Below are 15,653 nucleotides of genomic sequence, written 5' to 3' on the forward strand. Positions count from 1 at the left end.
CCAGATATGCATCCGTGACTGCGCTTGTTGAATGCGCACATGACCTGTAGGCCTGACGTCCGCCAATCCGAGCCATCCTTCTTCTTCTGCATGTTCAATGCCTCTGAGCTGTCCCGATGACCGCGTTGTCTTACCGTGGAAATTGTTGCTTTGATTTCACGCCACAAAAATTCAAATGAAGAAAAGGTCTGGCGATGCGCTTCTCTGCAATGAGCTCCTCTGCTTTTTTTTATGATTCACAATGAACCGTTTTCGATTTCAACAGGAAACTTCTGGTTTGTTGAAGAGAATAAAATGTCCACTCAGATATTACAGTTTTTATTAATTTCCTTAAAAAAGAAAAAAATCACATTTTTGTTTTATTTACACTAAATTGTTCAGACACAAGAGGTAGTGTGTGTGTGTGTGCGCGTGCGTGCGTAAATGTGTGTGTGCATCCATTGGCAATGTCTATTTCTTCATTTTCTTCTGTCGATCCAGGAACTTCTGTCTTCTCTCAACCGGGATTTCATCAAGACTGATTCCATGGTTGCTGGCCCTGCGACACACACACACACACACACACACTTCAGTGACGTGCTCCCCCCCCCCCTCCACAACTCCTAAAACACTATCAACGTTTTATTTAAGTGTGTCAGGTGTTGCGCGTCAACGTCCATCCTTACCCTCCCTTCAGGTCCGGAGGAACAGGCAAAGGTTTATTGAAGCCGTCTCGCCCCACCAGCCAAAAGGTGTCTTCTGAACCTTTCACCTAAAATAAAAAAAATAAAAAAATTGTTTCACATCATAGTAATGCACTTTTTTTAAATGTGTACATTCAGACGATTTGTACGTGTGACAAATCTTCCAATATGTATAAGCCTTAAAAAAATAAGCATGATGGGTAGTCAGAGAAATGATTTTGGTTAAGCAACGTGCTCTATCATAATGCATGTTTGACAAATATAAAATGACAAAAAATAAAATACAGAAATGCATTAACTGAAAGGCTGATTTTTCTTGATTTATTTCTTTTTTTTATCATTATGATTATGCATTGGCATCGCATGAAAAGGGATGAGTAAAGTTTTTTTTTTTTTTTTTTTTAAACCTCAAAAGCACATGCTTCGAATTGCCGTTGAAGCCCGACTAACAAAACAGACATTAGCCCTTGGGCTCGAAAAGTATCCCGTACTATACCTGAGCTTTTCTGGTCTCCATGTGGTAACCCAGTTTGAGACTGGTCAGGACCTTCACTGTGCACAGACTGATGTGGATTCTGTACGCTGCAAATAAAAAAAAAAAAATAAAAAAAAAAAGATCATGGAATTGTTTTGTTTTTTTGGGCACATTATCCAAGATTCACAAACAATTGGAAGTTTGCACGTACGAAGACCGGAGGCTTCCATGTGCGAGGCGGTGGTCACAGTATCGCCGAAAAGGCAGTACCTGGGCATTGTGTGACCCACCACGCCTGCCACAACTGGACCTACACATACATTCACACACACACACACACATTTCTTTTTATTCATTACTTTCAAATAACCATTGCTAAAAAAAACAAAAAAAAAAACATGCTAGCTGCTGAACCTTTTTTTTTTTATACCAGAGTGAAGTCCAATTCTTATCTTGACTTTAATCTCGGGCATGTGCTTGATCTTAAACGCTCCGATGGAGTGCAGGATATCCAGCGACATGTTGGACACCTCGGCCGCGTGGCGATTGCCGTTCCTGTTGGGAACGCCGGACGCCACCATGTAGGCGTCGCCGATCGTTTCCACCTGAACACATACGCAAAGCAAATAAATTCAAATAATAATCAGCTTGACATAAAACGGGAACCCTCATGCTTGCTTCAAATCCTTCCTTGAGTTGAGTCCTACCTTGTAGACATCATGAGACGCAATGATGGCATCAAACATGGTATAAAGGTCGTTGAGCAGGTCCACCACCTACGAGAAACAGATCATTTTATACGACAGAGCATTTTGAAACGACATGACGAATTGGAAGACAATTTTTAATATATAAAAAAAAAAAAATTGTTTTGAAAGGACTGGATGCATGTTAAGGTCTTAAAAAAAAACAAAAAAAACAATAAGGACTTGATGCATAGTAATACATCTTTTTGACGGGATATTTGGTATATGTAAAAAAAATAAATAAATAAAAGTCCGTAAAGGATTATTCTTAAATGACATGATGTAAAAATGTGGAATAAGGCATCTTAAATGTTGTGATGTACTTAAAAAGAAAATAATGAGCTGATTTTAAATAAAACTTAAGAAGGCATTTTTAAAACGACGTGGGTCAATTTAAAAAAGATGCAAAAAAATGGACTTGAGTCAAGGCGTTTAAAAAGAAAAAAAATATTTATAGTTACGTTTTTTTTTTCGTATTATTTCATCATTTCCACAGAGGACTTTTTTGAAAACATGATGATGTGGTAGGCTTCTTTTAAACTACAAAAAAAATAATAATAATTGAATGACGTCAATTACAAGTCGCACAGCTGCTGGACTTGAGCGACTTGTACCTCGATGGGCTCGCTGAGCGCCGAGATGGTCGTGAATCCGACGATGTCGCTGAAGTAGAGCGTGCAGTCCGAATAATGCTCCGGCCGAACCGGCTTCCCTTTCTTCAGAGCCTGAGCCACCGACCTGAAAAAAGTTAGCATCTTTTAAAATAAAAACTTTGCCATGTCAAAAACTGCCCACGATGATGACCAGAGCGGGAACATGCGTGCGGATATTCTCATTCATCAAATAAAAAACGCACAACGAGGATCGACAATTCCAACGTGTCTCACTTGGGCAACAGTTGTCCCACCAGCTTGTCCGTTTTGTTTCTCTCCACCTCGAGTTCATCCGTCCTTTCTCGGATCAGATCTTCCAAATTGGAACTGTACTGCTCCAACATCCGCAGCATGGAGTCGATGATGTTTGCTTTCTTCCCTCTGTTGATGCCCCGAAACTGCGGCAACATGAAAACTAAGAACTAAACTAAGATCTCCAACATCAGATGAATGTTGTGCAGTCGCTTCACCTGCTTGAAGATCTCGTCGAAGCTCGGCCTCTTGGCGGGGTCTTCGTTCCAACATTCGTTCATCAGCGTGAGACATTCGGCCGGCGCTTCGTCCACCGAAACGAGGGGCCGGCAGAGAGGGGGCGGCTGTTTCAACCGCTCCACGATCTCTGGCAGACAAGATAAGTGATGCGAGTCAACTTTTGACACACACACGTCCGAGCAGCGATCCCCGGGGCGTGGCTAATTTGTCGCCAGTATTACCGTGCACTTTCAGATTGTTTTGTTTTCAAGCATATAGGTAGAACCAATAAAAAATGCCTGAGTAAAATACACGTAGACATAAGCAGGTCGGACGTCCTGACAGTTTAATTTATATATCTATATGTTTACAAACAACTGTTACGAGCGATATCAAACGAGTGTGGCTTACATACAACTGCGTGTGGAAAGTGCTCAACAGAAACACACGTCGGTCTATTTTGAGGCAATGAAAAATTCAAATAAGACTCAATGGAAATAAAAAAAAATTAAGTACTCCCCACTTTCAATCGAAGAAACGACATGTAGGACAAAAAGCTCCAAACTTCCCACGAAAACATTTTCGACGTTGTGCGCATGCGCACTAGGCATTGGAAGGACGTCTCGATGGGTAGGAAGGAATTTCAGAACACCGGGCCGTGGCTCGCCGCACAGATGAAAAAAAAAAACTATAATCTTGTAGTTGATGCGTGTCAAGATGCTAATTGTCGCGTTAGCATTACGCTAATATTAAACCAACAATCTCGCGAAATTAGTAATGTATGAAGCCCGCTCTGCAAAGTATGCAGGTAGCAACCCACCCTCCGTTACTGGTCCGCAAAAGTTCTAGAGTTGGATGAACCGGTCAGCGGCGGGAAAAAAAGGTTGGGGAACATCGCATCAGAGGACGTCCTCACCTGGGGCGGGCATGTCCATCATGGCGTAGGGCGGAGTTCGTGATATGACTTCTTGGATGATGATGGAGAAACTGAAAACATCCCCGGCCATGGTGCCGCCTCTGACGGGACGCCTCAGGATCTCGGGCGCAGTCCACAGCAGTTCTGGCACAATACACACACGCACACACACAAAATAAAATGCAATCGGGGTAACCTTTTGGGGGAAAATCTCCTAAATGTGTTTGTTGGATGTAGAATTAATTAAAAAAAAACAAAAAAAAAACGTGTGTGGAGCAGTGGTCAGACTAACACTCGTCGTCGTCACCTTGCGGGTCGTCCGAAATGTTGAGGCCCTCGGAGTGAAGGAGGATGGGAATTCCGTAATCCGTGACCTTCAGCACAAAGCGGCCGTCAACCAGACAATTTGTGGATTTCAAACGGCCGTGACTTAAACCGCGTAGATGGAGATGCTTCATCCCCTGAAAAACACGCGGCGCTTCAGGTCAGCTGCGCTTCCGGTTGGACCTGAACGCGGCGGTCATGTCGTCACCTTGATGAGGTCCATTAGCAGGGAAGATTTGAACATCCAATCCAATCTCATGTCGCCGTCGGCCAACAGGTCCGACAGGCTGCCGCGAGGGCAGTGCTCCACGACCATGGCAAAGATTCCCGAGTCGACGAAGATGCCCAAGTAGAGGTTCAGGTTTTCGTGTCGCATGTCCCTCAACTGGGAAGACAGCAATTCAGAGACCTGGCAGACTCCTGGGACGCGTCGCTTTCATACCTGGCTGAAGAGCTTTTGCGTGTGTTGATTGACAGCTGTCATCGTCCCCGTCGCCGGGAACTTTTTGAGCCAAACCCAGTCGCCCTGATAAAAGAGCCGAATTAGGAAATCAAAGCGAGCGGACGCTTCCGGCCGGAGAACACGCGTACCTCAAGTATGCCGATGTTGGAGCTCTCGGGTGTGGTCAGAATGTAACTTCTGGCGATGGAGCGGAATGGCGTTTTGATTTCGAGAAGACTCCTCATGATTGACTCGTCATTCAGCTTCTGGGGAGTCCAATCACAACACAGGACGTATGATACCGATACCAGCTCACAATTGTGTCGATTCGTACGAAACGTCTTCCAAAAACTGCCCAATGATTTCATTTGAGGAGCTACTTTTAACTTTGTTTTGCTTTTTTTTTTTCCCCCAAGGAAATTGAAACAAGTGTTTTATTAATCAATAAAAATATGTAAATATAATAAATGAACAATTGGGTTACTTTTTTTTTTTTTAATAAAATCAACAGTTTTTATTTCTTAAATTCAAATTGTTTATTTTTGAAAATTACGCCCGGTAATGTTGTAAAAGTGTGTTTAACTTCGAACCTTTTTGCTGACTTGAGTGTCAATGAAGACGATGTCATCGAGCGTCAAAATGAGTTTCGAGGTGTTCTCTACCCCTCTGCGCTTCCTGTGCAAACAAATTGTGATTGGGTTCATTATTTTAGGAGGAAAGAACTGAAGACATTCGCTTGACGACCGTACCAACGTTTCAAGGTTACCAAAGAGAAATAAGAAATTGCTTCATTGTTTTATAATTACAGCCTAAAAGTGTTTTTCATACAAATACTTACTGCTACTATTCCTTACCTGATCCAAAAGAAAATGGCTCCAAGCAGAATGCAGATCAACATAAAAAACAAGAAGCCCATCATAGCGCCGGTGTCTACAGACAAAAAGAAAATATCATAACCTTGTGATGTTGCTGAGACACTTTAGACTTTAAAACGGACCGAGTGGCTCATACGACACCTGTGCAAGCCTCATCTGGATTGAACCAACAAAAGCTGGCGCTCGGGGGTTTCCCTCCCGGGAAGCTGAAGGAACGCCTCAGCGGCTTCAGACTTCCGACCGGCCCGATGGTGTGCGTTGGAGCGAGTGTGTGCGTGGGCACAAGTTTGTCGCCGTCGCAGTCCAGCACCACATAGCCGGCCTGCATCCCCTCGCCATCCCTGCCGCCGTGCAACACCTGGTGGCAGCCGCAGCGGCGTGTTAGGAACGATGCACTGCTTGCTTTTGGAACAAACACCAACCTGGTTGAATCCCTGAAAGTCAAAGCCTCCGTCCGATTGGACCAACTGATCACCGGTCACCCAGCGCCCGCCGGCCGCCTGACGACGCTCCTCCACGGCCTTTGCCACAAAGTACACCATGTTGAAGATGGTCCCGAAGAGTGGAGACACCTGTTGGGAAGACAAAAAAAAAAAAAAGAACATTTTTGTCAAAGTTTAACATTTGTCAAGCAACACGATCGCCGTGTTTTTGGTTTTCATGTTTGTACCTCCGTCGCTGCCACGGCCGATCTGATCTCTCTTTTCCTTTGGGCCTGACGGAAAGCTTCGTAGAAATTCTGATCCGACGCCATGGTGACAGTCAGAACAGAGCTGTAGGCGTGACGGAGTTGGGTGCTGTTGGTCAGCTGGGGGAACGCTGTGTCCTTAAATTAGGAAGGAAGGAAGGAAAAAGGTTTCAGGAGGCGCTCACTGACTGCTAAATGTAAATATCAAACAAATTGCTGTGTACAATATCTAACAAGGCCTTCAAGGCCTTCTCTGCTGGCCTAACATAACGAAGAAATCCTGATCATATTCTTCACATTGATGTCATATTATATCCTAGTGTTGAATTTTTAGGTTCAAGTTTTTATCCAATCAGAATTCAGATAGCTCGTGTTGCCGGGCAGACTTCATGATAGCAGAATCACGCACTAGTCGTCCAAGGCCTTCAGATACAATTTTGCGGGCGTCTCTTCTGTGTCTTAAGGGGGCTTTTAAAGTTGATTGACAGTTGCGATAGCCAATCAGATCACGAGTTGGTTACAGTGAGCCTTCTCGCTGGCCTTACGCTGAAAGTGATGAACGCGTCTTGTGATTGGATACTCATTTGTGACGGGGCAGGAATCAACACACCTGGATGTCATGAATGGCGACCATTCAAAATTCTAAAATATATTCTTGCCTTTTTAAACCACAACGGCCGAAGGAGGGAAAAGTGTGGATTTAATTGCAGATACACTTGCGAGGCCATTTTCAAGTCAGACTGTCCTTCTGTTCATTATTTCTCCAGCCGTGGCGTCATAAATGATGATATCATGAGGGGGACTGATTCAAGTCGGATTAAGTAGGACTTCACTGAAGGCCAACGTATGAAATCCACAGCCCTCCACTGCTCTTCTGGAATGCTTTCAATGGGCTCCAAGTTTTGGGAATTCATAAGAATGGCAAATTCAAGTTCAAACTATGTCACATTTTCCCAAAAGGAAAAACTATTGATTTTGACATTTCCTGAAAACAAGTTTGGTGATGTAAACGGACCCCAATGTGGTTTCCTGTGATGTTCAGTTCGTTACCTGGTAGGGCAGAGCGTACAGTAGCGCGTCATATGGAATAAAGATGTAGCCGGTAGACACCATGCCCATGTCCAAAGCGGCCAATAGGAGCTTTCGCTGATCCTCCCCTCCAATAAGAAGAGAACTCATGCACAAGATCACCACTGTAGAAAAAAAACACAACTTCAGGGCTCTTCTATGTCACGTGACCATTACCGTGTTAAGGGTCGCCCAGTTTTTGAGTGAACAGGCGGGATTTTCATTCTCTGATAGGCTGCTGATAACATCACGCATTCGCGGACGGAAAACTTGCCAAGGTGTCCCCCAACAGAGTCAACGATGTTCAGGCGGCGCGAGAACAAACAAAGTCAACCCAAGTGTGAACCCAAAGCGGTGTTCACCTTTGACCTTGTCCGCATCTCTAATTGCTTGAAGAGCATCCCGAGGGCCGTCCTTGGTCTTTGTTTCCATGGTAACAACGGGGCCGACCGGCAAGCCGAGGGCCCGGAGGGCGGAGGCCACTTCCTGTCCGGTACTCCTCCAAATGTCCACCGGAACTGGAAGAGAAGCGGATCGGTAAGCCAGCTCTCAACGCTCGCAACAAAGTTGACATCACATTTCCTGACCCGAGATGATGCCAACGTGCGCCCAGTGGAAGAACCGGAGCACGGCGAACAGGACCGCGCTGGGGCGGGGGACGGGGGGCAGGTTAGGCCAATCGGCATCCAGACAGCCTGGTGACGCTAGCCCCGCCTCCCAGTGTTGAGCCAATAAAGAGGCAGCGTGGCATAGGGCGGGGTTAAAAGGTCCTACGTAGGCGTGGCCGTAACCCTCCATGTCACCAAGTTCTGTTAAAGCTTCAAAATCACAGCGAGCAGCAGTTGTTAGTATGCAAACAATTCCGCTAATGTTAGCAAGTTTACTTTTACAATTAGCTCAAATTCTTCGCAGGAGATACAGAAGACATTTGACTTGCGACTCATTCAAATGCGCTTTTTAGACACATAAATATATATGAACACAGGAGGAAAGAAAAGACAAAACTTGAAGAGGCCGTGCATGGTAGGGCGGCCGGTGACAACGGCGAGTCTGAGTGTGAGTGTCGGGGTGTGAGCGGTGGCCAACAGCAGCTTCTGCTTGAGCGTACCCACTGGGTTTGTGGTTGACTGCCGGGCTGGGTATCGATTCCAATTTCCAAAATTGATTCAATTCGATACACAAAGGCCTGATTTGATTTTTCATTCCCTTTGACTGATTTTTCGATTCAATCGAGGATTTCACGCTGGACCAATTTTACTTGGGTATGGTAGGCATTTTCAACCTTTGCTGCAATTAAAACAAACTTCTCAAATCTTCCTTTATGCTCGTTGGCGCTGACATCATTGCTTCCGCCATTTTGTTTTGATACACTACTTTTGTGTGGTGACAAGATCTCGCGTGAAGTGTGAAGTCACGTCATATATATATATATATATATATATATATATATATATATATATATAGGGGAAAAGATGTTATCAAAAGTATCAATATATGGTATTGATTCAAATCGATATACAGTACAATACGAGTACCCCAATTTATTACCACGATACACACCTTTGGAAGTGGAACATTCCTCATCCAACAGTTTGACATCATACCAATAGCCTCGGCGCAGGCTGCCGTCAACCCGTAATCTTGAGAGCGCCAAATTGGCCGCCGCCGTTGGCATCGCCCTGGAGAACATTGGATCGCAGGACCAGGGACCAATGAGAGCCAACTTGAAGGTAGCGGTCCAAACCTCTGCGACACTCAGCCACCACAAACAAAGCCCCAGCAACCACCTGGGCAGCAACATGCTCACTCTGGAAGGGAAAGGGAAACAACCCAAAGACCCAATTGAACACAAAAGATAGCGTGCGTGGGTGTGTGTGCGTGCGTGTGCGTGCGTGCGTGCGTCTAATCCTGGTTTCAGAGATATTTTTACTTGGCAGCTTTACAGGATTAAACACCTCACCAGAGCAGTCAAGCAAGCAGTAAACGTCACACAACACTTGTGACCGTCAACCTGATGTCGCAAAAGTCGTTTACCTCCAAATTCCTGCACAACTGCAATAAAAGGACTAGACTAGCGCTTGCCCTGGACTTCCACAGAAAAAAAAACACAAGGAGGTCATCATCAAAAGCTGAGAAACAAACATTTTTAAACAACTCCTGGTGCATACCACAGTCCAATGTGTGACCTATTCAATACAAAATAATGCACAGTGTACCAAAGCCTTAAAATTCAACATGTGATTTCGTTCAATTAAAGACGTAGTGTGAAGTTAGTTCAAAAATGTCAAATTAAATATTTTTTGACAAGTAACGTATTTACATGTAAGACAAATAATAAAGCATGGAAAAAATTTGTTTTGGTATATTTGACAAAATAATAGTTTTCCCGAAGTTAGATTCTGCCGAGCGACAAACCCGGAAGTGTGACGTCATTCCAAGGGATTGATAAAAAGTATTAGAATCAGAATCAGAAATCCCTTTATTGTCATTGTACTCAAGTGTGCAACGAGATTAGAGAGATCCCCTCTCCAGTGCAATACAACAATAATAAAATATATAAATTAGATAAATAAGAGAATATTGAACCAGTCGGAAATTGACTCAGAAAGCGAAATATCAAACGTATTTGAGGGGATCCACATAATTGAAGAGTTGAAGGAGGAGGAGCCAGATGCTGAGGAGAATGAAAATATTTTTCCTGAACGACTGGAGTGGAGACAAGACTCATTGAGACTGGAAGAATGGGAAAATATATCGTCTGGGGACCCGCCCGCTCGTTACCCTCGGCTCCTTGTTTACACAACAGTCGTCACTCGCATTCGTCTTTTTTTCCTCCTTTCTCGCCGTTCTGCTTCAGCGCATGCGCAATCCACATACATGCATCACAGACAAGCACACAAGCTGTCGCAATACACGCAACACGCCACACGTTTTTCGAAATGGATTGTAAATCCCACCTATTTCTGCAAAATGGTTGAGAAAGCAGAGATCTTCGAAATGCTTGCGGCAAAAAACAATGGCTTGAAATTCTTTCTCTTTGCCAGAACGAAGTTGGTTCACTTACATGCCCTATTTTTCTGTTTTGGCCACTTAAACAAATGCTTCCCTGTATGCGAACAATGCATCGCCGTACAGCGCCAAGGCAATTCACCAAATAATGCCAAAACAATGTCAGTTGATCAGCTCACCGGACAATCAACGACGTAGTACAATGGCGACTGGCGACTCGTCATTCCATTCCCAAAGAATACCGGAGATTGTCGAATAAAAGCATTTTCGTTGTTAGGGCGTTGCAATCGTTCTAATTATGAATCTAGGACGTTTGCGTTTAAAAAAAACAAACAAAAAAAACTAGTCTTTCAGCATAAGAAATCCATCTATCAAACGCACTTGACATTTTACAAGCAAATATTTCAGCAATAAGTATATGAAGACCGGGTAACAAGGACGCACTATTTACCTTTGTCTCCGAGCTTCATTTGTCCAGAGAAAAGCCAGCAAACTGACGCTGAGTCAGGTCGAAGGAGCCGGCGAGGGCGAGAAAGAGGCTTTGACTTTAATCTTGTTTAACTTCAGGTGACATCTAATGAGAACTTGATGGCTGTGTGTGTGCGCGAGTGCAAGGTGAGCTGGCGAAACAGAGCCCAGGTCTTCCAATCAGCTGTTAAGAAATTCAACTGAGCAGTGGTGGGAAGTAGAAGGTGACCAACAACAGATCATTTGTTTTCTCATTTACAAAGTTAGTGTGTACAAAGTGAATTTTACAGTTAGGCTATCTGAACTTTGTTTCTGGCAACTTTTTTCTTTTTACGTTTTATTTCAACTTGCATGTATAACGGTTGGACGTTCAATAAGAGGCAATAATGAAAAGTGCAAAGGTCAACAGTAGTAGGGAGCTTCATGGAGATATTCGGGATTTAGAAGGTGGTCAAATGCAGGAACAGAAGCTACATTGAAAAACGTGATGTCGGCCTACAGGTTGACCAGATTTTCAAAATTAAATAAAAATGTTTGCACGTTCATCCTACAACGTGTTCACGATACTTGTCATTGCTGGTTGGTGCATTGAATGAGTATTTCAACGTAAGTTTGAGATGTCCTACTTTGTGAGTGGTTACTGAACGCACCTCAAGTCAATAACCGAACGCGAGGACTTCCAGTGCTTCCTTCGTTTCTCCACGCAGACTCGTTGAATGCAAGCCCCTGGGACGACTAATTTTCGGTGAAAGTAGAAGATACTACCAGGACTACCAATTATACCAGTGTATTTTTCCCCAGTTGTGTGCATTAGATAAGTCAGCATTTTTATGTTACTCAGTTTACAGTGTTAGCATAACCGTGAGAGCGCTAGCTAGCTCTAAAATGTAACATGAACATGATTAAGTTTTAGTTTTGTACTTAAAGGGGAAGTCAACCTACTTTTATTCATGCTATGTGGAGGCCCACTAGTGAAAACATGACATTATGATTAATATCGTGTTTGCGGAACATTAGTTAAGTAAAAGCCCGTTTTTAGTCATTTTGTCACCTCTGTCGACTGAAAATTACATCACATTTGCTCAGTTGACAGAAAGGGGCAAAATGGTCGCTCTTTGAGATAGCTAAAAATGTGTGATTTTATAGAACATTTTATTACAAAGATTCTTTGGGGGGTTGACTTCCCCTTTAAGTACTTTTCATTTCATACTTTTGACTTTAAGTCCCATATCTTATACATTTTTACACAAGTATCTGTACTTGCAATTGAGTACAATTTTTGCCATCTCTGGATCTGATGGCCACATGAAAGACTACATTTGCGCAGGCACAACTCTCCATTCTCTCTTCAAATTTAATTTTTTGTCGATTCTTGTGCACACTTTAATCAGGCTACATTGGGAAGTCCGTGTGAGTCTGATATCCATCCGCTCACATGTCACAAAAAAAGATAAAAAGTCTCAAGTCCACTACCAAAAGTGGATAAACAGGTTATATGCTTTGTGCCATCTAATGCATTAAATGGTTCCGATTGCCAGTCTACATCACGGGCCTAGATCGTAGTAAGTCATTAAGTGAAACTGGTTCATTTCCCAAGGCACACGTAATGGTTGACACACAGCAGTTGGCAATCACTGATACAGTGGATGTGAGTGCAGCTCCAGCTTAGTTTAGATCAAGACTCGACTTTCACTGGGTACAGTGCTTTCGCCATTGAGAGCCAATCTAATAATCCAGATCTGGATTAGTTCTACTGTCCCAGCTGGTCCGCGGCCAGGAATAGAGACGGGATTAGCCCAGCCGGGTGAGGTCTGGAAGAGAGTCGGATAAGTGCTGTTCTCATTTTCAGAGTCAAACGTTAGAGGCAAAAAAAAATAAAAAGAAAGCAAATAGTTAAATTACTCGCACTGGGTTTAATCGGTTCACTGCCACAATAATCAAAGAAACACACACACTCACACACAATCTGCTGCAAGGTAACTTCTAAAAAGTCAAAACAAGGGCATGACGAGGGGCGTTCCGTTCCAAACGCGGACAGGAGAGCAAGCAGGAACAACCGTCAGTGGGAAATCTTCAAATTTCTGAAGCTCGAGTTGTCCCTAAAACAGAGCACATCGTAAAGGTCATTGATTGATTTGTGAGTTTATTTACCAGGGGTATTAAAGGAAAAACTGCGCTTGACGCTCGATGGAAACAGTCAGGTGGACATTAAACAGAACACGGACCGCGCTCATGTTACGTATCGGATGAGGAGGCGTTTGCCGGTATGCTTTGCTGGAGTTACAATAAATCGCGTTTGACTGTTACGATGCCTCGTTTTGACTGCCACAACGAAGTCATTGCGGGATTCATACCTGAGGCTGTCGTCGTGCGTCTTGTATTCCATGATGGTACTGGCAGGAAGGTTAAGAACCCGTCTCAAAGTGTCTCTGATTCTGGATGTTGTGGTATGATCACTGGACGTCCTATTCCAGATTGAAAGGAAGTCCTCCTGACACACACACACACACACACAAACAGTTCATTTCGCTTGAACGGATACTTCTGGCGGCTGCAAATGAAATCCACTTGACTTTCTTCAATCTGGTGGCAAAATAATATTTTTTACCAAGAATACAATGGGATTCTGGATTTTATCTAATTATTAATAGTGAGGTAATAACAGTCTCAATTCAGTCTCAAATTTATTGGGTGTGAAATTTGGGCCTGTTGAGTTGAACTCTTTGCAACTATTCTGATGTAAGAATGCCAAGTGAAGGATACAGCGGTGCCTTGAGGTACAAGTGACGATACATATTCAGGACTTTTCCACTCAAAAATATTGATGTTTGCAAATCTTTTATTTTTTTATTAAATACAAAAATAAATGGTCGCGTTTCATGGAGGACTACAGTAATCTGAGAATATTTACTGTTGAGAAATTGAAATTCTGAGGATTGATGAATTTGAATGCGGTCAAGAAAATGATTAGTAGATTATCAAAGCAGTTGTCGATTAATTTGATCATCAATTAGTTATTAATCGATTAATTGTTGTACCTCGATCCCCAACAATATTTACGTTCCCCTTTTATTTTGAAAAAAAAAAAAATGCTCATTCCTCTTCAATCCAATTGAGAATTTCCAATTTGGAAAATTGCCGAAATTTGCAACCCGAATTACATCTGCATAAACTGCTACCGGTGGCAAAATCCCAATCATATTCTCATACCTGGAAGCGTATTGATACGACGGCGCCACAAATTTCCTCCCCCACCATGAACTGCTCGCCGACCATGGCAAGAATGACGTTCTCCCAGAATCGGCTTGCTAGCCCTTTCTGAAGCCGGATGATCCACTTGCCCCCGCTGCGGTTGCACTCATCCTAAAAGGAGGACGAAGACGCAACGGTGAGGTCGGTGCGCACTTTACGACAGACAACAACCTGCTAGCTAACCATCAGAAGTCTATCCTTACCTCCCACATAGGTTTGATGCCCTCCTTGAACAAGTGGAAGTCACTGGGTCCACTCAGGTCTCCTGGACGCACCAGATAACTGTAGAACTTCCAGAATTGCTCCACCTGGGCACACAAACTTTAGAGCACCAGAAATGCAGAGAAGGGAGCATGTTTGAGGATGCGCATACCGATGCCACAGTGCCAATCCGTCGGATGTTTTGTTCGTAATTGTGCGTGTTGGCAGGACGACGCTGCGTTCTTCGGCTGTACCAGAATGTGTAGTTGTACTGTAGAGGATGTTCTCCCGCGGCTGGACTCACTGTCTGCACACACAGACACGAGGCAGACCCAAAGATATAGACAGACAGACAACAGGGATGACACAGTGGTGGTGGTGACGTAACCTTGCCGCGACCGCTGTTGTTAGCAACTTCGCCGTTGTCATGACGACATCTGGTTTCTTCCACATCTACATTTGGACTGCAAATGCAAATAAGGAATCTCACTGTTATTATTTGAGTGATGTCAGTGTTGCAAAAACATTGTAGATTGGATCATTAAGAATATTCTCTCTATCCCTTTAACAACCAATACCTAAAAATGTTTGCATTTAATATTTGCTTTGACAAAACTTCAATAATTTTACAATGTGAAAATCAAATGTCACGATGTTTAAGAAAAGGGGCTTGGGGAAATAACTTTTTTTTATAAGAAATATACAGCTAAAAGTTTGGGGACATTGCTTATACAGTTTTTTTTAATTATTACTATTATTATTTTGTATAATTTCGTTGGATACTGCAGAAATTAAGAACAATCGTCACAGTGATCATTTCCATCTTTGTCTCGACTGTAGCGTGCAAATGCACAGCCTGATTTCAGGACTACAAGAACAAAACGTGGCATTGATGTTGAAACATTTTATTAACAAGATTTATCAAACGGCTCAGCAAGCATTCTTGAAGATGATTTATTTGCTTACATTTGCAAACATAGAGAAAATAAAGCGTGGGCGCGAATCGGAAAACAACGCGAGGGTGTAAAACAATGACGAGCGTAATATAACAATAATTTGTTTAATCACTTGTTGTCTCGGCCTGTGCTAAAATGTGTTAAACTCCCTGCTGAAACTAATCCACCTGTGTGACACTTGAGTATGCTAACAGCGGCTAACTTTTCAGATGCTTTTTTTGGGTCTATTTCTCAGATTCAGTTGTGTCTTACCAGTCCAGCGGGTTCATTGCTTTTCTGACGGGTCCTCTGCAACTTTGCGCAGTGGAGCTACGTTGTTTTGACGTCGCTTTTAAAACTTGATTTTATTTGTACGCGTGACTCTCATCATCGCGTCACGATTTGCTTCCTATAGTGGTGGCCGAACGCGCATGCGCGTTAACAGTG

At 43.3% G+C, this 15,653-nt stretch overlaps 2 protein-coding genes across 6 annotated transcripts; both read right to left on the reverse strand.

The window, feature by feature from the left end:
* Window positions 1-302: 302 nt before the first annotated feature.
* On the reverse strand, window positions 303-10,935 carry LOC148338782 (retinal guanylyl cyclase 2-like). Of its 3 annotated transcripts, none has more exons than XM_088294022.1 (24): window positions 10,802-10,935; window positions 8,902-9,149; window positions 7,929-8,159; window positions 7,704-7,859; window positions 7,324-7,466; window positions 6,256-6,411; window positions 6,008-6,157; window positions 5,727-5,943; window positions 5,565-5,640; window positions 5,301-5,385; window positions 4,860-4,976; window positions 4,711-4,794; window positions 4,477-4,653; window positions 4,252-4,405; window positions 3,945-4,088; window positions 3,028-3,176; window positions 2,792-2,955; window positions 2,519-2,642; window positions 1,866-1,934; window positions 1,589-1,763; window positions 1,370-1,468; window positions 1,180-1,265; window positions 666-751; window positions 303-538 (listed from the first exon to the last, which is right to left on the reverse strand). In XM_088294022.1, the coding sequence occupies exons 2-24, from the start codon at window positions 9,140-9,142 to the stop codon at window positions 451-453; spliced, it is 3,171 nt and encodes a 1,056-aa protein (XP_088150148.1). In that variant the 5' UTR covers window positions 9,143-9,149; window positions 10,802-10,935; the 3' UTR covers window positions 303-450. The 3 variants fall into 3 exon arrangements, with proteins under 3 accessions (XP_088150148.1, XP_088150151.1, XP_088150149.1); XM_088294025.1 differs by having other exon boundaries at window positions 1,573-1,763; XM_088294023.1 differs by lacking the exon at window positions 10,802-10,935 and adding an exon at window positions 10,530-10,737.
* Window positions 10,936-11,953: 1,018 nt separating this feature from the next.
* Window positions 11,954-15,647, reverse strand: eif4e2rs1 (eukaryotic translation initiation factor 4E family member 2 related sequence 1). 3 transcript variants are annotated; one of them, XR_015842797.1, is made up of 8 exons: window positions 15,480-15,647; window positions 14,660-14,735; window positions 14,444-14,578; window positions 14,274-14,378; window positions 14,029-14,181; window positions 13,173-13,309; window positions 12,778-12,917; window positions 11,954-12,629 (listed from the first exon to the last, which is right to left on the reverse strand). XR_015842797.1 is itself a non-coding variant. In XM_088292785.1 (7 exons), exons 2-7 carry the CDS (start codon window positions 14,722-14,724, stop codon window positions 12,878-12,880), a joined length of 630 nt encoding a protein of 209 aa, XP_088148911.1. In that variant the 5' UTR covers window positions 14,725-14,735; window positions 15,480-15,647; the 3' UTR covers window positions 12,712-12,877. The 3 variants fall into 3 exon arrangements, 2 of the variants coding, with proteins under 2 accessions (XP_088148911.1, XP_088148910.1); XM_088292785.1 differs by lacking the exon at window positions 11,954-12,629 and having other exon boundaries at window positions 12,712-12,917; window positions 14,665-14,735; XM_088292784.1 differs by lacking the exon at window positions 11,954-12,629 and having other exon boundaries at window positions 12,712-12,917.
* Between the last annotated feature and the right edge of the window lie 6 nt (window positions 15,648-15,653).

This window comes from Idiotropiscis lumnitzeri, chromosome 4, assembly GCF_059441095.1.
Source record: "Idiotropiscis lumnitzeri isolate Australia: NSW breed Sydney's pygmy pipehorse chromosome 4, RoL_Ilum_1.0, whole genome shotgun sequence".
Classification (NCBI taxonomy): Eukaryota; Metazoa; Chordata; class Actinopteri; order Syngnathiformes; family Syngnathidae; genus Idiotropiscis; species Idiotropiscis lumnitzeri.